The following is a 25,588-nucleotide window of genomic DNA, read 5'->3' as shown; positions in this document are numbered from 1 at the left end:
ACTGCTGGAGCCATAGGTGTGCTCACCTATGTGGAGCACATTTGTGTGTAGTGGTCCAGAACTGGTTTTTCATCCATGACTTTGGCAGAATTCTTGGTAGAGTCATAGAATGGTTTAGGTTGCAAGGGACCATAAAGACCATCTAGTTCTAACCCCCTGCCATAGGGGGAGATGGGGCAGCCACAGCTTCTCTGGGCAAGCTGTGGCAGGGCCTCACAGGTTAGATCTCACCTCAATCTCCCCTCTGTCAGTTTCAACCTGTTCCCCCTCGTCCTGTCCCCACAGGCCCTTGTCAAAAGCCCCTCTCCAGATTTCTTGTCAGCCCCTTTAGGCACTGGAAACTGCTCTAAGGTCTCCCCTTAAGGAGCCTTCTCTTCTCCAGGCTGAACAAGCCCAGCTCTCTCAGCCTGTCTCCATAGCAGCAGTGCTCCAGCCCTCAGAGCATCTTCATGGCCTCCTCTGGACCCGCTCCAACAGCTCCACGTCCTTCTTATGTTGGGTCCCAGAGCTGGATGAGGACTGCAGGGGGGGGTCTCACCAGAGTGGAGCAGAGCGGGAGAATCTTCCCATCAATTTTGGCCTGGTTGGGGCAGCTGCTGTGGTCCCACGTAGACCAAGATGCTCCTCTCGGGAAGCACCTTACCTCCAGGGCACCTTTCCCATGTGCTTTCCATGCGAGGTGTCAGGGCGGTTCAGACACTCTGGGGCAGATGCTGTGGTCTCATTTCCCTTTGTGCTACACGCCTGACTTCAGTCTTGCCCCTACCATAGCGCAGCCTCCAGGAAATTCAAGAGTGGTGGCATGTGCTCAGATCTCAGCTGCTCTCCCCAGGCACCTGACCCTCATCTCCTACTTCCAGCACTTGCTGAACCCATGCTTTTAAGCCTCTTGCCTGCAGTCTCTGTCTATGTGTCATGGTTTGTGATGGGAAGCAGGAGCTGACTTCCCCTCTGTCCCAATGCAGTCACCCTCCGCTCAGATGACAGGTTTGCATAAGAAAGGCCAAGGATGGCTGCAGCTCTTCTGCTTCAAAAAGAAACCTCCAGCTGGCCTTGGAGGAGGAAATCCACTGGAAAGAGGAAGTGAAAGAGAAACAGGGGCAGTGACACACACACCATGAGAATTTGCATCCAGAGCATTTTTCTGTGGGTGCTAGACAGAGGGATGGATAAAGCACCCTCGTCCTTTGTGCTTCTGCAGGACCAGCATGTCATTGCCTTCCATCGAGAGCAGTCAGGACAGCCTGACTTTACAGGGAGAGCTCCGGGCACAGCTTTTTGGGCGAGTATTTAATGGTTTTGCCTTTCTCTGCAGGCTCTGCAGTCAATGTGGCCCAGACAAGAACCCAAGCAAGGTGGCCACCTAGGCTCTTGGCTGATGGGGCTTGCTGCTACACTCACCTGAGCCTTCTTTCCTGGTGCAGGGCTGGGAAGACACTTTTCCCAAGCATCTGACCAAGGAACAGGGCTGTGCTTATCACTGTCTGTTCAGAGAGACCCCCAGACTCTGATCTGTGTCACTGGATTTATCTCCATCTCTTGATCTCTCCCACTCATGGCATGAAACACACATTGGGTGGTGGGTCCTTAGACCAAAATACTTGTTCTGTATTGAGTTTGGTTTTGATAGAAGGGACCTTAAAGCGCATTCAGTTCCAAACCCCTGCCACAGGCAGGGACACCTTCCTCTAGACCAGGTTTCTCCAAGCCCCGTCCAACCTGGCCTTGAACCCTGCCAGGGATGGGGCAGCCACAGCTTCTCTGGGCACCCTGTGCCAGGGCCTCACCACCCTCACAGGGAACAACTTCTGCCTAAGAGCTCATCTCAATCTCCCCTCTGTCAGGTTAAAGCCATTCCCCCTTGTCCTGTCCCTACAGGCCCTTGTCAAAAGCCCCTCTCCAGTTTTCTTGTCAGCCCCTTTAGGCACTGGAGCTGCTCTAAGGTCTCCCTGGAGTCTTCTCTTCTCCAGGCTGAACAAGCCCAGCTCCCTCAGCCTGTCTCCGTAACAGAGCTGTTCCAGCCCTTGGAGCATCTTCATGGCCTCACTCCAACAGCTCCATCTCCTCCTTATGATGATATAGGGAATGAGGCTGGGTTTTGTACATGCAGAATTCAGGTTCAGGGAGTTACCAGTTTCTCTGCACAGCCATTGTCAGTGTCCACTTTTCAGAAGGGAAACTGAGGCATAAAGTCTCTGTCTCATGGTGAGCCCAGACGGAGAAAGCAGCAGCCCTGTCCTGCTGCAACCACACTGCCACACTGCCTGCACCCTTTGCCTGCCTGCAGAGCTAGAAGGAAGGCTTTCTGACTCCTAGCAGGAAGGAAACCTCCCAGGATCCTTTGGAAATGGGTGGTTTTGGTGCTGCAGGGAAAGGTTATCTCCTCAGGCACAGCGCCAGGCACGCAGTGACGTGAGAGGGTCTTTGGCCAGTGGCCACCCGGGACCCATTTTCTCCTGGTAACCCTGTTTTTCCCTGTTCTTTGCTTTGTTTATACATGAGCCTCAGGGGGAAATAGAAATAGGAGGAGGACTGGTGGGACTGGAAATCAGGGTCATGCTTAAGGACCTGGGTCAGGAAGGGCAAAGTGCTGGGAAGGTTTTCTGAGGGTCAGTAGCAAGGTACTATGGACCTGGTGAGACGGGTACCTAAAAGCCATCCTATTGAGAGGGACCTATTGAGGATACGGGGGACACTGGAAGCACATTTTATTTCAATATATTTGGGGAAAATGTGGAGGATGAGGAAGATAATGATGACTTTCCCACGGGCAGACGGGACATCCCTGTAAGGAGGTTCACACTGCACTATCCATCACCACAGGATCCCAGCTCAGGACCTCTGGGTCAGCCGGATGAGGCCAGACCGGAGGGGAAACCGGTCTGGTTCGGGCTGCTCTGTTTTTTGATGCCATCTCGTGGTCCGGGAAGGCTTTACAGAGGGATGTGTGGAGCATATTTCCTTGGCTAGGAAATACGCAGTCAAGCAGCTCCTGCAGCTTGCTGTTCTAGGCATCGGGTAAGCTGGCCCTGGCCCCATCACTTTGAAGAGGTCTCGTTCCTGGAGGAAGATTTCCACCACCTCATCCCAGGTCTGTTTGGGAATTGCCATCCTGAATACCTCTAGGGAGTTGGGTTATCCCATCTCATTCTAAGCTCCTATGGGGGAAAGTCCCTCATGGCATCATCCGCCCAAGGGAGTGGGGATTGATGAACAGGGGGGCTTCACCTCACCTTCAGCCCTAACCCTCTCCAGATGTGGTCAGCGCCCTTTGTCCATACAGAGCAGGCTCGGGTGATCCCCTCCTCTTTCTGCCCCTCCCTAAACAAAAGGCAGATCCACTTCAAAGGTGAGGAGAATCAGGACGTGATAAGATACTGGAGCTGCAGCATCCTTGTCTGTGTCTTCAGGAGAGACTGAATCAAGTCACACAGAATCACAGAATCCCAAGGGTTGGAAGGGACCTCAAAAGATCATCTAGTCCAACCCCCCTGCAAGAGCAGGGTAACCTACAGTACATCACACAGGAACTTGTCCAGGCGGGCCTTGAATATCTCCAGTGTAGGAGACTCCACAACCCCCCTGGGCAACCTGTTCCAGTGCTCTGTCACTTTTACAGTAAAGAAGTTCTTCCTGATGTTAACGTGGAACTTCCTATGCTCCAGTTTACACCCATTGCCCCTTGTCCTATCACTGGATATCACTGAAAAAAGCCTAGCTCCACCATCCTGACACCTACCCTTTACATATTTGTAAACATTGATGAGGTCACCCCTCAGTCTCCTCTTCTCCAAGCTAAAGAGACCCAGCTCCCTCAGCCTCTCCTCATAAGGGAGATGTTCCACTCCCTTAATCATCTTTGTGGCTCTGCGCTGGACTCCTTCAAGCAATTCCCTGTCCTTCTTGAACAGAGGGGCCCAGAACTGGACGCAATATTCCAGATGCGGCCTCACCAAGGCTGAGTAGAGGGGGAGGAGAACCTCTCTTGACCTACTAACCACTCCCTTTCTAATGCACCCTAAGATGCCATTTGCCTTCTTGGCCACAAGAGCACATTGCTGGCTCATGGTCATCCTCCTATCCACCAGGACCCCCAGGTCCCTTTCCCCTTCGCTACTTTCCAGCAGGTCAACCCCCAACCTGTACTGGTACATGGGGTTGTTCTTCCCCAGATGCAAGACTCTACACTTGCCCTTGTTAAATTTCATCAAGTTTCTCCCCGCCCAACTCTCCAGCCTGTCCAGGTCTCGCTGAATGGCAGCACAGTCCTCTGGTGTGTCAGCCACTCCTCCCAGTTTTGTGTCATCAGCAAACTTGCTGAGGGTGCACTCAGTTCCCTCATCCAGGTCATTGATGAAAATATTAAACAGCACCGGTCCCAGCACCGACCCCTGAGGAACTCCACTAGTCACAGACCTCCAGCTAGATTCTGCGCCATTGACCACAACTCTCTGCCTTCTTCCTTTCAACCAGTTCTCGATCCACCTCACTACTTGATTGTCAGGCCCAGTGACACCATTGTCAGCTGCTTAGGCTGGAAGCAGCCTCCTTGCACAGCACTTAGCAAACATTGACTGGTGGGAGTGTTTAAAGTGCCTGCTGGCAGCTAAATAAAGCAACTGCAGAGCCCTGCTTTATCACAGCACAGAAAGAAAAGCCACATCAGAGACCAAAATGCGAGGGGTGTGTGCATCAGGAATGAACAGGAAGCTGAGCACTGCAAAATCTCCATGCAGAGAGGACTGAACCTCTGTTGCTGCAAGCCCTGTTGCCCAACAGGAGTCCATGTGCTGTGGTGTACAGCAGAAACTGCCTGCGAAGCTTGCTCAACATCTGCAGCTGCACAGATTTGAGCAAGTACCTCCTGGCTGGCACGGGCTTCCAGCTGGGAACAGATCCCACCAAAGGATGCAAAAAGGGAGGAGAAGGCAGCTGCATGTTGTCCTTTCTCACTGTGGGGGTTTTGGGGATGTTTTACGTGTCATTCTTCTCTGGTAACACTGCCAAAGGATAGCTTGGAGGTGTTAAAATCTTTTTTTAGGTACTTACATGCACTAATCTCACTTGCATCAGTAAGAATTCCCATTCAAGGCTAACTATCCATGTGGGTTCAAAGGAACAGCACTGAGGGGCACAGGGAGAACAAATTACTTTGGAGCATCTCCTGGTTAGAAGTGGCACCAGCGCATCCTGGAGGGAGATGAGGATTGTGGAGGTTTGTGAGGCAAGTGGGTCTCCAGCACAGGGACTATGAGCCCTAATGGCCTTGCACAAGGATGCTAAAGGCTTTAAAATCATCTGTAGAGCATGAATAATCCAACACATGATGAGCGGGCTCCCAGCTTTACACTGGAATTACCCGGAGGGACACGTGAGTGCATCTCGCCACAGCCACATCGGGATGGAGGTGGCTGCAGGTTTTTTCCCATTGCTGATTTCCAAAGTCCCTCCACCCTCACTGCCTCCCCAGGCACTTTCCAACCATCTCAATCATTCTGATAAATATAGCAGGAGGAAGGCAGCAAGTTTGGCTTGGGAAGAACGGATGGAGCTGGCTCTGAGACAGCAAGCGTGCTTTGTTCTTATTACAACAGAGTCACATGTGTGTACTTCAAATGAGACTTAAGTGTAAAATTATGCTATTCTGGGGCTTCAGAGAAGTCTTGAGTTCTGGAGGGGAAGTTGGCAGCTGGTGTCTTTCCCCAGCTGATGAGGCAGAAGGTCAGTTAGGTTGAAACAAACCTTCTTTAGCTATGAAGTTCCCCTTCCCCGGGGTAAGGGAGGCAGATGTCCCAACACACAGCCCTTCTGCGCAGTACTGTTGGTATCTCCAGCTGTGCCTGTGCAGTGGGGGCCAAGAAGCTGTCCCCCAGGTCCTTGCTCCTGTTCCTGTATCACTTGGCTGCAGGAGGTTCCTGGGATGGAAAGCCTCTGGGGTGGGGAAAGAGGTGGTGATGATGCTGGCTGCAGCCTCCACCATGCTGAGGCACCCGGTCACCTACCAGGGGATGGACCTCAGCATTTGAGGTCTGACAAAACACCATGGGGTCTTACTGCGTGCTTCAAGTGCCTGCAGCCTCTCTGAGTACTTGTCGCCAACAGATACTATGGGCTGGTGTTTGCAAGAGCCATGGGCTCCTGAGACTGGCTCACTGAAGTGGGACAGTGGTCCTCATCTATGATGGACCTCCATCTAAGCTGGACATCATCTGTGGTAGTCCTTACAAGGCCGACAGCTGTCCCACGGGATGGGCTGTGTCACCAAGGCCCCAGATGTGCACCAAGTGCCTGTATGGCCTGCTTGCGGGGCAAGGGATAGCCCCAGGTCATTCCAGCATCAGGCACTGTTGGTCCTAACCCTGAACTAGCCCTCGCCCAAGGCAACAAACACCAAACAAGAGGGAACCCCTTCCTGGGACCTGCTGTGTCAGCGGTTGTTCCCCATTGTGTCCCCATAGCTTTGAGCATCTTCCTTGCCGCCGCAGTGCTGAGCTGCACGTCCCAAGGTGAGCAGCGGCTGAATAAACAATTGCCACCACTCCAGAAAGGATGCTGGGAAAGCCCAGACTGACATTTATGAGAGAAGACGTGCAAACATTTTTGTTGAACAGCCCTGACCTCCTCTTCCCCCCCAAAAAATGAGGCTTTTTCTGCTTATCTCTGCACCCCTGGGGTAACTCTTTGTGGAGATATTCTGGGAGCCCAGTGCCCTTGTTTCCTCACAGCACCGTCTCCTTTGGTGTGGGGTCAGCACCACCTCCCTGCCCTGGGGCTGGGCGGGATGCCTGCTCTCCCCTGGGATGCTTGGGGCTATCACCAGGATAGGACATCAGGCAGAGGAGGAGGAAGCATTTCGACAGGAGCCGATGGTCCAGGAGCCAGGGAGGCTGGAGGGTGCTTGGCAAGGAAGAAAAACAGGAAGGTGGTGGCAGATAAGGAAAAGACCCTGGAAGAGAAATGTAGAGGAATAATGGAGGGTAGGAGGGAAATGAGGATCACAGCTTCTTCTACAGCAAAGGAAGCTGCCAAGACAAAGGCAGCCCAGAAAAACCCTTGTTGTTGTGTTAGGAAACAGGTCTCAGCCTCTCAGCAAGGTGGGAGCTGGGAATGCTCCATCGGGTCTGTGTGCAGGGGGTTGTCACATACCTATGGGGTTGTACCTGGCTGGGAAACTCCAAGCACAGCCCTGTGGGAAGTTGCTAATTAGGCTCGTGTGAAGCCCTGTTAATGAATCTGTTAGTGGCAGGTTTCCCATCGTGGTGAGAGCAAGTCCCTGCCTTGTGCACAGACAGCCCTAGAGAGGGAGTGTCCTGGGGACAGGACTTGATGTGAACCCAGTGCCTTGCTACCCTGCTGAGATGAACATCAGGGACAGGTTTTGTGTCCATGTCCTAGGTCTGTCCTGTGTCAGGGTGTCCTGATGTTAAATCGTGCTGTGGTAGAACATAACAACTGTGTTTCCTGACTGATTGTCTGATGGGGACTTTGAGCCTGGGTCATGCTTTGCCAAGAAAGTTTGGACCAGGCGGTCCTTGAGGTCCCTTCTAATCTGGTATTCAGTGGTTCTATGGTGCTGTGATTTCTGCAGACACCACCACCTTCCTGCTGATCTGTCAGGCATATGCTCTTGGTATCACCCCTGAGCAGGTCTCACTTTTACATGTTTTCCATTTCACATGTGGAGGTCTTGTTCTTTTGCATAGTTTATCCAAGATGCAGCCTTTGTCCAACACCTGCATGGGTAAAACCCCAGTCTGGGTGCTTACTGTCGTCCTTCTTGACTATTTTGGTGTAACTCTCCCCAGAACACAGACGGGTGTGATGGGGGGACACCTAACCCAGTGGCCCTTCAGAATCATTTCTCTACCCACAGGCTCCTGGGAGCATGCCATGTGGGAGACCTCTTCACTGCGGGAGAGCTTGTTGGGAATGTACTGATGGCCAAGCTGTGCCCAGGGCTTGTTTAGCTCAGCGCTCACTAGACAGTGTTAAAAACAAGGTCCTAGTAATTTAAAAGTGTAGGCAAACAGACTTATTTAACTCCCTCCTGAATATCGTTCATGTCCTGCTAAGGTAACCTGCCAACAGTGAGGGTCTAGTAGATGATAACCCCAGAAGGGAAGAGGTCCATCCTTCAGATACATCAGAGGTTGAAGAGACCTACATGGTAACCTTGTTCCCCATTACAAGATGGGATGCAGCACACCTGCCTGTGCTGCCAGGCAGCAAATGTGGGCCCAAACATGATCATCTCAGGATCCTGGATCCAGGATCCATCACTGATGGTGCTGGGGATGGAAACCAGAATCCTGACCTGACAGCAACAACCATGAGCACACAGGGGACTGGCTGACTTGGCCAGTGTCCATCATGGCAAGAACCTCCAACACAGGGGAAGTGGGACATGGGACAAAAGGAAAGTATCTGTGGGCTGAATCCCTCCATCTGTGTCACAAGGTCATCTTCCATTCCTCTCTTCATGTTTCCCCTGGGCTCCCCATCTCTGTGGTAGTAAGAGCTATGTAATAGTAGCCAAACTTCCAAGGCATTTCCAGGCATGGCTTGGGCAGCCTTGAGAATAGCGGACAAAGGAGGAGCTTGGCCACAAACCTCTAGAGACAGTCCAGCATCAATGTAAGAGAGAAGGAAACAAGTGAGAGCAGAAGCCAGCCCGCAAGGCATGGTCTTCTCCTTGCAGTGGCTTTGATTCTTCCATGTGTATGTAAAACATAGCTGAACTCCAGCAGCAGCACTGTGATGAGCAGAACTGAGTTTGTGAAAGCACTTGGTAACCCAGCAGCTTTGCCACCAGCAGGCTCTGAGAGCTCGATCCTGTCACCACATCCCTCTCGCCTGCCTAGAAGAGGAAGAACAGGGTCCCCACGAGGTGGTAGTAGCGGGGTTGTCCTCCCTGAAGGGGTGGGGAGGACTTTATTCTGAATGGAAACTTGTCACAGGGTCCCTGCCTGTGTCAGTTCTCTCTGCTGCAAGAAACAGCCAGGCGTGAGCCATAAGGATTCAGGGTGATGGGAGAGGGTGAAGACCAGGGCAGCTCATCTGCTGTCATACAATCATACAGCTGTGATCCCCCACCAGCATCTCAGCTGGGGCTGGAGATAGCGGGGGTCCCGGAGACGATAATGGCCCCAGCGTGGGTGCACGGAGGCTGAGCTGAGTGGCCTTGGTGACAGGGTGCACTTGAGTGCTGATAAGGGCCGGGAAGCAGCAGCCAAACTGCCACGGTCTCTTCAGGCATGGCTGGGTATCCTGGGGATGGGCAGAGGGAGGCTGATCCCAGGGAGACCCCTGTGGATGGATCTGAGCTGCCCTGGTCCTGGGCGCTCCTTGGCCTCCCATCAATCCATCTTCTGCAGGGACGGAGGGTGGGGAGGGAAACAGGTTCACCCCCCCCCCCCCCCAGCATCCCCAAGAAGGAAAGTTTCATGTTAAGAGCTGAAAGTCACTTTTTTAGACTTTTATTTTGCAGTATGGGGGGGGGGTGGGGTGGGGTGGGGTGGTGTTTTTAGTTTGTTTTTTTTTTCTGAATGCTTTTGCTTTTCAACTTGCACAAGTTAAAAAAACCCCACACAAAGTCACAGGATATTTGTGTGGGAGATTTCATTTCCTTCAGGATGGATGTCTCTAACGCCCCTTGTCCCAAGATAGCCTTTACTGCTGTAAGATATTATAACGATATGATTCTAAGATATTTCTAAACCATCTAATAAATGGGTTTTGACACCCCAAGACTCCTCCTTCAGCCTTCCCCAAAGCAGCTGATCTAGGTTTCCTGGCTGGAGCAGGTCCCATCCAGCCTCAGTTCTTCTTATTTTCATGAGCTGTTCTCCAGTATTCACCTTTGGGAGAGAAGAGTTACCTTTGCCCCCATGTTACAGATGGGTAAACTGAGGCAGGAGTGCTTGCAAAGCTGCTCAGAAGCTCTTGTTCAGGACCAGCCCTCCATGTTTCTGGTCGCACGCTGTAGGAAGAACTCTGTCCTTAAGCTGAACGAGCGCCAGTAAGGGTTGTTTCCCACAGCAAGCCTTCACTGACCTCCTGTGTGCTGGCCGCTGGCTCGGGCAGGCTCAGCCCAGAAAAGAAACACGGATGTTTTTGATTCCGCAGTTCTGTTGCTGTCTGTGAGCAGCATCCGGCGCAAGACACGTTTCTGGTCCAGGGCATGCACTCATCCAGACCTCCTTGAAAGCAGACATTTTGCTTTGCTATGCCTGTCTATTTATAGTGGGGCTAAATCACGGACTAGCAGAATCACAGAATGGTTTGAGTTGGAAGGGACCTTAAAGCTTGTCTAGTTCCAACCCCTGGTCATGGAATTAGGTCTGCAGCCTTATAATCTCCTGCTAGGTGCTTGCCTGATCCAAATCAAGATGGGCCCACTAGGATGGGTTCCCAAAAGGCTTTGTGGTGCATGGATGCCTTGGCTTTGCCATTTATTACATGAGGTTTTCCCCATATCCCTCAAAATAAGCATATCTGTCCTGTGGGGAAAAGGAAAGGAGTAAGGAAAGGTCTGCCAAGTCCTCCCTCCATCACTTTAGGTGCCCTTTGGATGTCCACTGATACCTCTTGAGCTCAAGGGACAGTTCCAGGCAGAGGAATCAGAGCTGCCAGCTCAGGTAATGTGACAGTTTACAGAGACACATGAACATGGCAGGGTGAAAAACAGGATCTTTTCCAGGAAACGGGATTGCTTTTTTGCTATACACGAGAGCTGGCATCTTTCTGTTCCTGATGCCGTGTGGTGGTTTATCCTCTGACACTTTCCCAGTATATTCCCATCTGCTTCCTAGTTCCTTGTGCTGTTGTGTCTTGGTCCATGCAAGTTGGTCCATGCTTCACCTGCGTTATCTAGCCCGTGGCCACAGCAGTGGGGCCCTTGCCTCCAGCACCTTCCTTCCCTGGTGCAGATACCACCCCTCCAGAGCAGGTTCTCCCCACTTTGGTGACCTACACACTGTGAAGACAGGGAACAGCAAAGAAAGGCAAGGAAACAGCTGGAGGTGTCTCTGAGCTTTGCCAGTCTGCCTGCCTGCTGGAGGGGTCAGGTTTGGAAGACCTCCCAGGAATCTAGGGGAAACTCTTCACTCTCAATTGCCTGGATGGTGAAGAGGCAATTTGGTCTTGTGTTCTCAAGAGCAGCAGAACATTGACATGGATTCATCCTGCATATGTACAGATAAGAGAATTCCTACAAACAGAACACAAGGCCCCTTCTCCTTGCCCACTCTACTGGAGGGTATTTGTTGGCCTTGTAACACCACTTCCCTTCACAGACCTCATTGATTGGTCTAAGGATGGCCACTGCTCTCATCAGAGCGTTACTGCTGTAGACTCACCTATGACAAACCTGGTTGTCTCCGTCTCATGCTCAGGTCACAGGAGGTCTCCACACATCCTTCAGCACTCAGGTCTGTCTCAGGACGCTCCAGTTGGTGGCTTGGGGGCTGGCAGTGGCTGTGGGATGACTCTGCCTGCCTCTGAAAGAACTCTGAAGGCTTTCATCATGTGAAACCACGTTGGTTTCACCACTCTGGTGAGTGACGGGGCTGCTGTGGGTGCTGATAACTGGATTAGCTCCAGCCAAAATTGCTTCTGCCTACACTGCGCAGGACCTTGGTTCATCCCCACCACGTCAGCTCACAGAGTGTGAGACTCTTTCAGCCTGTGCTTCACCCACCGCAGTCAGCCACCCCCAGGGGACTCTGCTAACGAACTGTGCTTGAAGACCATCAGATAGCAGCTCCCCAGGGAGCAGGCAGCCTGGGAGTGACCATGCTGATGGGGAAGCCTCCCATTAATCACAGCCACCACCTCCACACGCCAGCCACCAGAAGCAATCACATCACTGAGCAGACACAACACGCACACTTTTCCCTCTCATGTGCTCCCATGTGTTTTCTCTCCCATGTGCTCAATGTCAGATTGTCTGGTGCTCAGATAGGTCTCCCCTTGACTCTGGCCATATGTGATACGATTGTGTTGTCTCCCAGCCCCATCCTTGGAAACACCAGCCTAAAGAGTCCATAATGGGCTTAATGGGTAAATCCACAACTGTCCTCCTTGGGGAGATAAACCCATTCACGTGCCAGCAAGGGGGACCTCATTTTCACCTCTGCTTTCAGAGATGGTTCCTTTGGTCAGTTACCTCCTCATGGTCCCAAGATAGCATTGCCGAGCTTCTCACCCTGAAGCAAAACCAGGGCAGTGCTGTCTTGGTCTTTCCTTGCAAGCAGCAGCTTGGTGAGAGAAGCTATTTAACCTGTTTTATTTTCATCCCAGGAACCATGGTTTATTTGAGGTGGTTGCTTCACAGGGCTGCTGTGGGCCAAGCAGAAACCCAGCAACTGGGAAGAAAGGGATTAATGTCAAGCTTGGGATATACTTGAACTTGCCCACCCTGGAGTAAATCTAGAGGTTTCCAGAGGAAATTCCCTTGAAATCACACCTGTATCCTCTGCTCCTTGTCCTGCAGACCTCACTGAGATGTGTTGCCATTGCATGTGCTGCAAACTGATTAAAGCGACCACTGCAAAACCCCAGCGAGATGGGATGCATGGCTCCCAACTGCAGCCACAGTGATGGGGTCCCAGTTGCTCTGTGTCTGATACAGCTGCAGGGTTTGCTGTATTAGTGTCTTTCCTGCTGGCTGGAGCTCCCCCAGTGCTGGGAAGGATCAGTCTGACACCAAGGAGGGGTCATACCCCTTGGCGTCTTGCGAGCCCAGCCAACATCCTTGCAGAAGGTCTCTCCATTTGTACATACACCCATATGAATTGAGAGATGTGTTTTCAGGCTGAGTGTTTTCGGATCTTACCCAAGGAATTTAGGCCTGTCTCTACTGAGCCAGGACGCTGTAGGTCTGATACCATTACTTTGCCAACACATTCCTCCAAAACCCCATTTCCCCTTCTTCTTTCATAGATTTGGGGAACATGGGGAGGGTGTAGGATGGGGTGGATGGGTGTTTTTGCCCATACACCTCCCCTCCTTCTCCCATCCTCTACATCATCCTTCCCAGCCCCTTCCCCTCTTCTCAGCCACGATAAGTTTGCTGATGGAAAACATGTTGTCACACATATCTCACTTCCAGTGTGTGGGAGTCGCTGATAGCGGCACGAAGATCTGGACAATAAAGCCTCCTGACAGCTTTCGTCTCCATCCCAGCCGCAGAGACCTGCTCTTGGAGGAAAGATCCTGCAGGAGGTGGCCCTGGGGAGGAGGATGGAGAGGGGACAGGGCTCATTCACCCTCCCTCATCTGGGTGAAAAGCCTTTCCCCTGCTTTTCACCATTGCCTTTCATCTCTGGGGTGTCTCTAAACCAAAAGCCACAAGCTCTTGGCTGCAGGTGGCTTTACTGGTGTGCTGGGGGATAGCCCAGCAGTGCCCATCATGGTGTTTGTTTTGGAGCATCCCCACCAGCCAATGCTCCCTCCTCAGGGAGATTGGGGCTGCATTGCTCCAGCACTGCTGTTCTTCCACATGGGGCTGATGACAGAGCCCAGAGCACCTCACCAGAAGGGTGAAGTCATTTATTAATGCCTATAAAAAGATGCACTCTATTACACAGCCTCTGAGATGTTAGGGCTGACTGGCTGCCATCCCCTCTGATGTGGACAGACGAGGTCAGCACAGGGCAGTCCCAGAGGCTGCATCCCTTCCTAGTCCCATTATAGGGGTGTACAAACAGGACATCGATTTATTAATGTCGAAAAGGTGCCAAGGTTTCGCTGGCAGAGGTTCACTGGACTGACAGAAGTGTCTCCATGGTGGCGGGTCACCCTGGGCTCCCTTCGCCATCCACAGAGATAAGAAAACCCTTGTAAGACGTGATTTCTTGCTGCACAGGACCTGTTCCTCTGGCTCTCAAGGACACTGTGGAGGCCAAGGAGATGGGGATTTTTGCTCTATGGATGTTCAAATCGCTTACCCAATGCAAGGGCTTGGCTCTTCTGAAACAGGGCTTAGGTGTGAGAGAGGCACTGAAGGTGACCCTGATTTTCTAGCACTCCTAGTGTTTCAGTATCTTTTTTCTCACTGTAATCACAAGTGAGAATGATTTTTGCAGAAAATCTTGTTTATTCCAAGCAAAACGTTAGTAGTTTTACAAGCTTTCCGGATGGAAAGAGAACCAGTCATTGTTTAGATTTCTGCCCCATGCCTTGGAGGCTGTAGTTCCTCTCCCCAAAATTCCTATTTTCCTCTAGAGCACTGCTCTCCGAAGTGGGGTGTGAGCAAGATGATCCATCAGAGTGGGGGAAAAATATTCTTTGTAATAAGAATAAATAACATAAAACATGTTAAAGCACCACTGCTACAGGGAGCCATCTCTCTTCCTGGGCTGCAGTTCCCATGTCCCACAAAGCTTTTCCCTCCTGAAGGCTGTGATGTAGAAGGTAGGATAGGAAGAACAGTTTGTTCTGGGGTTAACTAAAAATATTTCATCCTTTTCTGATCAAACCGTGTTTCTGGGGGAGAGAGGAAAAGAGGGGGTGGCATTAGGGCGTTAGAGGCTATCGCTGTTTTATGGAGAATGATGTTTTTCCATTCCAAGTTGGGAAAAAAATGGCCAAAAACATTTAGAGGAGGTCCTCATGCTCCATCTCAAAACCATTTAGATGGCACATTTGTACCCAGCCCTGCTGGAGAGCACTCCTGACCCCAAGCTGACGGTATGGGGCGGATGGATTCACCTTCCTCCCTCTGCCCTGGCCATTTGCTTTGATGGCAAAGGGGATCTTTCAACCCTTTGCAGGGTTTTCCATGTTGACTGCCTGGGATGTGAGAGGTTAAACTCGCCTAACAGAGTGGAGCTGGGCAGGAGCATTGCCCTTGCTTGCCTGGGCTTCCACACAGAGCCACTTTCTTCTGCGTGGGGGCTGATAGCCGGCTCCATGCTGCTGGGAGCTATTTCCCCCTGCAGCTCCTGCCAGCGAGCACACATCGCCATGCACACGCCCAGCAGTGCATGCTCCTCACAAGGCACCATTCAGGGGCTCCCCACCTCCTTCCCCTTGCAAGCCCGGCAGCCCGACCCTGAGATGTCATCCTGCTCCTGATAAGGCACAGAGGCGGCTGCGAAAGGAAGGCTCCCAGTTGCTCCCGGCGCCAGGCTGGGCAGGGGCAGACGTGTCTAACCCTTGCCTCCTCCTCTGCAGGGCCAAAAACACATGACATCACCCCCTCACCCCTCTGTGTCCCCCCGCCAAGCTTCTCTATCATGGAGCCCCATGGAGGAGCAAGGAGGAAGAGGGAAGGCGGAGGGGGGGAAGGAGGTCGGGGGAAAGGAGGGAAGCTGAAGGCTGGAGCTGGAGGTTGGTTACTTTGGCAGAAAGACAAAGTTCTGCTAAACTTCACTGGCCGGACTTCAAAAAGGTGGAAAAACTGGAGGCTCGCTTCTGGCAGGTCTTGTTATCAAGGGGAGCCGTATCTGCTCGATGGGACTGATGGCTCATGAGAGCCGGAGTGGCTGCTAACCTCTGGCTGAGCTTTCTGAGGCCCTGGAGGAGCCGGACTGTCACTCAGCAGGGAGGAGAAGCCTCCAGGAGAAGGGATTGTGTGAAGATACTGCTGTGTTTGCAGCCTGCAGAGCAAGAGGAGCATGGAATGGGGTACCCCCAGCACATGGCAGCCCAGTCCCTCACTGGTTTGGTTGATGGTGGTAGGAGGAGATGGGGAATCTCTCCCTGCTCAGATCACAGACAGAGATGGGACAGATCTCCACTGGGTGTCAACCGGCACAGCCGAGATACTGGTTTTACTGGTTTCCCTCTGTTCCCTCCAGGACAAGACTGGTCCTTTTGCAGTAGATAGAAAAGTGGGTTTTGGTTAAAGCCAGGTGTGCAGCTTCTTTGCCTTGCCTTGCCTTTCCCTGTTCCCTATTCCCTTTTCCATTTTCCATTTTCCTTTCCTTTTCCCTTTCCCTTCTCCTTCCCCTCCCCTTCCACTTCCCATTTCCATTTCCCTGACGTATCCCAAGCCTCCCCTTTGGTGCAGGTACCCTGGGTAGCAGGGTTTGGAGGGATGGTCCCCAGCCAGGGCAGCGTGTTGCTGGCTCTGGTATCAACTTCTCCTTCACATGCATTCATCATTTCCTCTCTAGCAAGAGTGTTCTCCCTTTTCTCCCCCTAAGCAAACATCATTTTTTCAGCTGTTTTACCCCCACCCCAAAAGCCGTCAGGATACAATGCTTTTGTAGATGTCGGCAATCAGGGGCCATCCGAAGTCAGACTGACTGCTTCTTCAATCCTTTTCTTCCCCCAGACTCACGACGACACTCACCCTGGGATATCTCTCACCAGCAAACAGCAGTGAAGCCAGAAAAGCTCCTTTTGCTTTTATCACCAGCCTGATGAGCAGTGTCTCTTTTTATTTAAACCTCGCACTAGGCAAGTAAGATCGCACACAAGAATCACTCCATGCAGCAGCAGGACAGATGCAGAACCCACCGCGCTCACTGTGTGACCACTAGGTGAATTGCTTTGCCCATGGAAGTGGGATTTCTCCATCTCACCCACCACATTTACCTCGTCTCACAGGAAGATAACCCGAGGCATCCACCCAGGTTCCCCTTGTTGTTGCTATTGGGGAGAAAGAGGCATTTCTGGGAGGGAAAATCATACCTCTGTCTTGGATCCATCTCCTTGAAAAGGATGGATCCTGCTATGGTCTCTTCTGTAGACAGAGCAAGAGACAGATGTTGATAAAGGCTGTGATGGAGACAGAAGTATGGGTGAGAAGAGGGGCTTCACCGGACAAGCTCAACCGACCCTTCTGTTTCTGCCTCTCTGTAAGGGCACAGGTATCTCCTTGGTTCTGTGCCACATCTGCCAGCCTTGTACAGATGTTCTGGACACCCCAGTGCATCTTGAGCATCATCAAACCACAAGGATCAGGTAGGATGATCCATGTTAGAGGGAAACACAGCTGCACTCTGCATGCAGGACATCAAAGCCCAACAGCTTTATTGGTGATGGAACAAACTGAGCTGCAGGTGTAGGCATGGAGCAGGTCCAACACACAGCTGTGGCTGCAGGATCACCTTGGTGTGCCGGGGTCCATCACAGCGTGGTTGTTCTCATCGGCAGCAGCGCAGGTGGCCATTTCCACAGGTCCCTTCCCAGCGCTCCGTGTGGAAGCAAAGCCTCCGGCAGCGGCCGTGGCTGCTTCTGCACTGCTGGCTGTCCGACAGGCCGCTTGCTGCAGGGGGAAAGGTGATGGGAGACCCACTTAGGGCAGCTGCAAACCCACTCGGAGCTCCGCTGTTGCTGGTGACTGAGCGATGAGATGGGGAAGTTCAACTGGCTTCATGATGAAGGTTAGGTGTGCTCTGCAGAGCATCTGCCTCCAGCAGGCACTGGGACTCTTTTAACAACTAGCCTAGCCTAGGTGGGATGACAGCTTTGGGTTGGCAAAGTTAGGCTACATGAGTTAGGTGAAGTTTCAGGTTGGCTAAGTTGAGTTAGATGACTTAGGTGAAGTGAATCCCTTGGGCAATATCAAAAGTCATAGAAATGTCTTTTTGGAACGGGTGTTTTATCTACTGGTTTGGGAATTTTTGTATGATTGTTGTTTTCTTCGTGTTTTGGGGTTTTTTCTTTGTGTTTTTAAAATCTTTTTATTTTGATCTAAAGGGTGTGTGCTGCTTCTCTTTGCACACAGCAGGAACCAAGTCTGGGGTTTCTGAAGGGTGGTGAGACATTGAAGAGCTTGCCCAGAGAAGCTGTGGCTGCCCCATCCCTGGCAGTGCTCAAGGCCAGGCTGGATGAGGCTTGGAGCAGCCTGATCTAGTGGAAGGTGTCCCTGCCCATGGCAGGGATCTTTAAGGTCCCTTCCAACCCAAGCCATGCTATGATTCTATGATACACAAGTGCGTATCCACCACCGGTGGAGCAGACAAACCTTTCTCTCTCCCCTCTTCATCTCTAGGATTTAAGTAACTAAATGAGAGTACAAACAAGCTGAGCAAGTAAAGCTCCTATTCTTTGTTATGAGGTTTGTTTTCTATGAAATTTATGCCGCCATAGTCCTAGTAACATCATAGTGACCTTACAGGTGAATGAAAACTGAATTTCTAACATATACGCGCAAGCAAGCAGTGACAAAGCCAAGCCAAGGAAGAGAACAGAATCCCAGAAGAAAACAGACAGACACAGAAAGAAGCCAGCAGTCTTTCCCCCTCCTGTTTTCCCCTGGAAGATTAATTTGATTTAATGGGGTTCTCCTTGTCTTGTGGAGGGTTGAGGCTTGTATCCTGTTCAGGAGCAGAGCTCTGGCTCTGGGTTTAGACTCAGCGTTCCTGAGTAGGTTTTGAGGGGATGGAGAAGAGGGGATGTACAGTCTATGAACCTGAGATGCCTGCATCCGGGAGCTTCATGGACACTGTTTCAGAAGGTGTTTGTTCCCTGGAAGCAAAAGTTAGGTTAGCCTTGACTTGGTTTGCCTTGAGGGCCTTGTTTTGTCCTTCTCTACCTTGGGGTAGGAGCCTGTCTTTTCTCTCCCCACAGTCCTGCCAAAACCCCTGTGAGTATCTTGTCCTTACCCGGAGCATCCTGGAGGAGGAGAATGATAACGACTGCGAAGAGCAGCTGGAGGATCCGCATGGCTGGATGTCAGGGGAGGTCCCACCACAAGGCGGAGGGAAGGGCTGTAAAGAGGCGGAGAAGAGGGAGAAGAGGGAGATCCTGGATTTATAGTGCTGGACGGGTTGTGTAACGCTCCTGGAGCCCAGGGAACTTTGTCAATCTCAGATTTGTTTCAACACGACAGCAAACATTTGCATTGGGATGTTCCCACTCTTGGACACACCTCGTTACAGAAGGAAAAAAAAAAAAGAAAAATTAAAAAGAAAAGAGAAAGAAAAATAAAGGAAAAAAAAAGAAAAAAGGGAAAAAAGTAAATAAAAAAGGTAAAAAAACAGCAACAGGTTTTTGTCAACAAACTGCACTGAGCACTGTGGAGTCTGCTACCGCTTGCTGCTGGAGACAGGATGTTGGGGCTGACCCAGTCTGGCTCTTCTTGTGTTCGTAGGCTCGAGCATGTGATGTTAAAATCCCGTCCAAGTGCTTGCAGTATCAAAGTTGTTCATTTCCAGCTTCCAGTCTCTGTGCATAGCACTGACAGCCAAGAGTGAAAAAATGCAGTCTCCTCATCAGCACTCCCCAGCGCACAACATTGGCTTGAAAATCATGGGATCCTCACAAATCAAAGGTCTGTTTGTGTTTCACAACTTCTGGGCCGCAAAGGCAAAGCTTGCCAAAGCTTTGTTTACAACTGTCAAGAAAAATGGCAATTTAGCATCTTATTATGTATTTATTACATGGGAAAGCTGGGATACCTCCTTGTAAGTATCAGGAGCAGGAGCATTAGGAATGCTCGTGTTTTACGACTCTTCCAAGAAGGATGGCAGGGTCTCTGGTCTGTACTAGCTCTCCAGATTGGTTCCTGGAAAGCAATAGAGGTGGGACCAGAGTTTCAGCTTTGGAAAACAACACAAGGTAAATACCCAGCAGAAACCTCCCCAACCAACAACAAACAGAGGAAAAGCAAAGGGCATCACTAAGTCTCCCATTTTCCTTCAATAAGTCATCTTGATGGGTTTTTATTTGCAGGTTGGGTGCCAGGTAGTGGTGGCAAATGGGAAAGCGATGGCCTTCAGACTGCTTGAATGGAACAAGGATCACCTTCATCAAACAGTGCAGATAAGGGGCCCTTCACCAGCTGGACTTTGCATCATGGGACACTGAGCATTTAAACAGGGTGTTATACAGACGGGCCACACAAAATCCGGGACAAGAAGGTGGTTTGTAAGGATGTGCGTAAGCCTCTCTACAAGTGTTGGTGCTTTGCATATCTGGTGGTACCACTTGGTGCAGTGGGTGGAAGACCATAAGCCTCCACGTTCATCTAAGGATCAGCATCTCCAATGTGACAGATGGTGCAGTGGGGCTGGGGTAGAGTTTCTCTAGCAGAAACAAGATTGCGGTCCTTGAACTACAGCCAAGAAGGCAGGAGCGTGTGGATGCTCATATGAGTATCCTGCTCTGAGTATGTGTCTCAACATGTGCGTGCAGGTGGTTTGATGCACTCTAGAGAGAGGAGGCTTAGCACAGACCCAGAGTACCACATGGCCATGGCGTTCCTGACGATGGGTGGCAAAATGCCATGATTTATCCCTAGCTCAGCTGCTTTCCCTTAGTGGGAGCAACACTATCTCTGAGGATGAGCTGTGTCTGGAGCTGTTTGAGTGCTCCACAGGGACAGGCACAGAAGTGGCCAGGATGCATCCTCTACATCACCACAAGCCCCTGCTCTACAGCTGTAGTGCGTGGGTCGAGTTGCAGAGCATGTCTTGGCAAAGAAAGCCAAAACCAGACAATACCAACATAAACCAGATTTCCCCCAGAAATCAGGGGCAGGAAGTCTCTGTCCCCTGGGCAACTGCTTGAACAGCAGCTGGGCTTGCTTCTTCCAGCGTGGTCCCTATGCTGTGTTGCCTCAGCCCCTGGCCAGCCTCCTGGGGCTGGTCCAGCAGGATCCCACCCTTCCCTGCTTCCCAACCTGCCACCAGATGGCTTCTTTTCGGGGTTCACCATGCACAAAGGATGATCTGTGCTCAGTGACGCACAGAAATCAGTGCCTGCGTGCCTTAGAGGTTTAGAGGCAGGGGAGGAGTCAAGTCAATCTGCACCCACCCCGTGGCCCCAGACAGGAGGGATGTCTCCACTGACTTCATCTCTTTTTGTGTCATGAGCTGAGCAGCCCAATATTTAAATGCAGCCTGGGATAAGTGTATGCCAACACGAGCAAGTCCTGTGATGACTGAACCCTCGCCAGCTTCCAATGCCAATTCTGCTTCCCCATCCCACCAGTGGCTTCTTACCAATGCCTGAGCCAAGCAAGCACTGATACAGCCCTGCAGTTCAGCTCATGAAGAACTGGTTGTGGGCTCAGCTCTGGGCTCAGCCCTGGCACAGAAACCCCCCATGGCCTTGGGTGGGCTTTCGTTACAAACCGCCATGCAGCCATCCTCACCCATTCAAAGGGACCATCCACCTCCTGCCTATAACAGTGGCCATATGGGCTTGATGATCTTAAGGGTCTTTTCCAGCCTAGCTGATTCTATGATTTCATGGGGAGGTCTGAATGGAAGTAAGCACAGCACGACTGTGGTATTTTCTCAATTTTCCTCCAGCTTTCAGGCTTTTTTTTAGTCTGAAGAGTGAAGTCTTACATGGCAATGTTCTTCAGCAGGGATTTTCATAGGTCTGAAGCTGGTTGCATAAAGGAACAATCTGTTTGCTTGTTTTAAATACGTGTCCACCTAGTTCTTGTGCATGACGAGGCCATGAGCAGTCAGACGCCATTAACCCTTCGGACATTATGTCAGATTTTCCCAATCCTCTAGATTTCTGCCATGTCCCCCTAAAACACCCAGTGCCAGTCCTGCTTTGCAAGAGATGCTTCTGGTCTCAACCTCTGCCCAGCAGGCTTTGTCGTGCCTCCTGCCTGCTCCCCAGGTCCCCCTGCATCCAGGGGAGATGACTGGAGGTAAGCCCAAACCCCTGTGTTCAGGCCTACACACATCTGGTGCGTCATGCCTATCCCCGAGAGCACAGGTCCTCAGGCCCATAAGATGTCTCACTGAAGTTCATGGAGATATAGCACTCATGTCAGCCACCTAAACAGGCATCTCCCCACCAGCTGTGCGGCCACATCTGGACATCTGTTACAGATGGTCCCTGGCATTTGCCCATCTCCAAAGTGTGCCAAGGAACAGTTTGGCAAAGTATTAGTTGGATGTTAGTGTGATTAGGTTGATGTTAGTGTGATTAGTTTGATATTGGTTTGGTGTGAGGTGTCCCTGCCCATGGCAAGGGGGTCAGAACTTGATGATCTTAAGGTCCTTTCCAACCCTAACTGTTCTATGATTCTGTGATGATAGCATGTGTGGGTATCTGTTCCTGTCTGACCTTGAGCCTCATACAGTTTGACTTACTCTGAATTCAGACACATTTTATCTTCCCATTATGCCCTTGGAGCTGGTGTGGTAGGGTGATGGTATCTTCCACTCACAGGAGGCCAGAGAAGCCACATGAGTGGGCTGGATATGAACCCCTTTCTTTGAGCAACCTGCTCTAGTGGAAGGTGTTCCTGCCCATGGCAAGGGTTGGAACTGGATGAGCTTTAAGGTCCGTTCCAACCCAAACCATTCTGTGATTCTCCTGCATGGGGGTGAAGGAAGAGCCGGGCATGCAGGTGCTTGCATTGGTTTGCGTGCAATTTCTGGGGACTCAAGAGACAATCTGGATCTAAAGTGCTTGCCCAGTGCTATGAGATCTCAGCTTCCCCAAGCAGGAGCCCACCTGACCACCATTCTGCTCCTGATTATATAGCTCCATTTCCAATGGTGTTTTCAAGGCAGAAGCAGAGGATTTAATCTGTCTGTCTCACACTGCCAAGCAAACACTGGCCTCTTGCCTGGGAACAGCAAATAAATTCCAGTGAGGGGACGTTCACGCTGTGCTTTGATGAACTGACGTCTCCAGTTATGCATGAGGTTTGTGCTGGGCATGGGGGTAGGGCTCTGTCCTGGCTGCCTGTATGGCTGAAAGGCCCCACATGTACATCCCGAGATGTCTGGATGGTTTCTGGTCTCCCTTAAGGGCTGATATAGGTCTGCTAGGATAGTACTGAAGAACCCCTGTTGTAGCCTTCTGAGCTTTGTCAGGCACAGGTAGCTGGAATTAAAGGCTTAACCAAGCCTTTCCCACAAAAATCATCTTCCTCATTTGGCTTTCTCCCATGAGGCCCAAAACTTCATGTCTTTTCAGAGGGCCGCTAGCCTGATTTAAATTCTCACCAGCCTGCATCTCTGAAGGGGTGGTAGACTTCACTTTCTCATTACTTCTGCCCCTCTGGCTTCTCCATCACTTGCCTTACTGTGCCCTCTAGTCCTACATGCAATTGTGGAGGTAATATTTTGGATGCAGATGAACCCAGCTCACTATATGTGGGTCTGCACTCTGGGAAATGAGCCCAGCTGGGCAGGACTGCTGGTCATGGGGGAAGTCCTCTGGCAAAGGGGCACACTGAGGGTGACTTTTACGGAGTGCCTCAAACCATGAATATGTTTTGGGGGTTAGATATAAAAGGTTGGAATATGGTGCCTGGGGGCCTGTAAGAGTGTGATCTCATGGTGAATGAAAATATGTAGGTGAACAGATCTGTGCTGAGTGGGTGAATGTGGTCACTTAATCAGAGTTCAGTGCTGCCTCCTCCTTAGGGTTACAGGATACAGCAGCCTGGGGTAATTAGTTAGGGCAGCATTCTCTATCATACACTTACACTAAACCATTTCATACAGCTGTTTAAGCAGCTCCTCAGGACCTGTGCTGGTGTCTGAGTGCTCTGCCCCAAGCAAGTTAATGGGTGAAGAAACCATGTCAAGAAACAGTTGTATAGCGTTGGTGGACTTGGAGAGTGCTGTTCTCTACCCTCCGCTCTGTCCTCAGTGCTTTCCCTCTCTTCCCTCTGTGTCAGACCACGTAGCTGGGAGGGAAGTCAGATCATTTTATTCATCAGGCAGAAACAATCATGGATTTTTGTTGCCTTTTTTTTTTTTGTTACGTTGTGGTTTGGATTTTTTTAGGGTTATTTCCTGCCAGATCAGCAAGTATATACAGTATATGTAGTATATATATATACATTGTAAGCATACATATATATATGTGCAGTATAAACTATAAACTGCACTATAAACCTTCCCTAACTGAAATCTGGCTGGCTAAGAGATTCAAGATGCATAGGTGGCACGAGTCCCAGCAACTGGCAGGGAGATTTACAGGGTGAGCTGCATGAGCCCATACGTTTCACTTTCTTAGGAAACCAGGTTATAAATATGGTGGCTACGCGTCCCCCAGATAAGAGGAGCGAATCGTGAACTCTGTGGGTGAACGTGAGAAATAAACTGTTTGCTTTGGAACGGTGCCTTTGTTTCAAAGCCTGCCTGTGCTGTACTCATACACCAGCATGCGTCGGAGAGGAGGGCTGGACCTGGGGAGGTATTTGGCTCTGGGCTCAGCCCTGTCTCTGTTTCCAGCATTGGCTCCCAAGCCAACAGCCGGCTCTGGGTAACTTGGCTCTCCTGATGGTTCATCCAACTGCAGCGCATCTCCAGGGGAGTGCTGGCATCTCCCGGCACGCATCGGTGCCCTGACTGTGCTATGATCACCCAAGGAGAATAGCTGGGATGCTCACAGGAGAGTGGAGTTGCTTGGGTGAATTAATTGTTGGATCTCTGGCAATGGCTCCTGACCCTGGGGAGGTCAGTGGGAATTTTCCCGTTTGATTCATCAGAGCAAGAGCTTCATCTCGCAGAACGGACTTTTCCCTGGCTCTGGCCAACGCTTTGCTAATTGGCGTAGCTCTCTCATTACATCATTGTTTTCTCTCTTTCACTGAAATGATTGACCCCGAGAGAAATATTTTACCTGGAAAGGGACAGAGCTGACTGGCAAAGGCAGGGGAGCGTCCAAGTTCCATGCTGGAAAAATACAGAAGGGCTGAGAGTGGATCTGGACAACCAACGGATCTAGGCTAATGAGGCAGAAAGATGTTAGGTGCAAACAGGCTAATTGCTTTGGGATGATTGTTGAGTGATTACAGAGGGAAGGAGGAACACCAGAAATGCAGCCCATGGGTGAGGAGAGCAGCCTGTCAAGAGCAATAGTTCACAACTTTCAGACCCTTTCCCCATCATGTTTAAAACAAGCAAGACTGGGCTCTTCCTTGGTCTTGCAGTGTTGTGGAAGAGAGATGAACCGGGGACAGCCCTGCTGGGATGCATTTTCTGGTCTGGGTGGTGGCTGATGGGCAGCACATTCCTGCTCTTAACTTTATGGATAAAAGGGTCTGTATGCATGTGGGAAATCCCTGCTCCTTTTTAATGTCTTATTTCTCCCTTCCCATTGCCTATAAGAACATGGCACATCCTAGAAAGGAAGAATAGATAAGGGGGGACTTGCCTGAGAAACATAGACCCCACTTAGGTTTTATGTAAAACCAGGTAGCTTTTGCACCAAAAGCGATGGGGTAAGGGCTGCCCCCATTGCAACTGTTTTCTTGAGGAAGGAAAATAAAGAGGCAAAGTCACACTGCTCTGCTGGGAAGGTGTGTGCTGTTGTGTTCAGCCCTGGTCAGTGGGAGAGTGTGTCCCATCACCAGCAGCTTTGCTGAATGTCAGCAGGAGTCACAGGTGGGCATTTGACATAAACTTCATGTTTATTGTTTTCAGGTAAAGAGAAGGCAATTTGTCACCTACGCGTGACAGGTAAGAACCAGATGCCAAAAGGGGTGATAAGTAGCCTAGATGGCCCGAATTTATTCTTTTCAGTGTTTCCTAGAAAATCCCAGCAAAAGCAAGAAGTGATGCGTTTAGAATGATTCCACAGCCATGTTCTCCCAGAAGAATAACAGTGACAGGAAAGGCACAGGATTTCTTTCCCAACAGCAGATCATCCCTCATTCCTGCAGCTCTCCATGTGCTGCAGTTTGCTCCTTTGGAAACCT

General features: G+C 50.9%; 1 protein-coding gene across 1 annotated transcript; it reads right to left on the bottom strand.

The window, feature by feature from the left end:
- Positions 1 to 16,957: 16,957 nt before the first annotated feature.
- Positions 16,958 to 18,850, bottom strand: LOC136014472 (gallinacin-13-like). Its single transcript, XM_065679223.1, has 2 exons — positions 18,561 to 18,850; positions 16,958 to 17,218 (listed from the first exon to the last, which is right to left on the bottom strand). The coding sequence occupies exons 1-2, from the start codon at positions 18,619 to 18,621 to the stop codon at positions 17,097 to 17,099; spliced, it is 183 nt and encodes a 60-aa protein (XP_065535295.1). The 5' UTR covers positions 18,622 to 18,850; the 3' UTR covers positions 16,958 to 17,096.
- Positions 18,851 to 25,588: the final 6,738 nt, after the last annotated feature.

The sequence above is a fragment of the Lathamus discolor genome, chromosome 5, assembly GCF_037157495.1.
Source record: "Lathamus discolor isolate bLatDis1 chromosome 5, bLatDis1.hap1, whole genome shotgun sequence".
NCBI lineage: Eukaryota > Metazoa > Chordata > Aves > Psittaciformes > Psittacidae > Lathamus > Lathamus discolor.
This window is presented reverse-complemented; position numbering and strand designations above follow the sequence as displayed.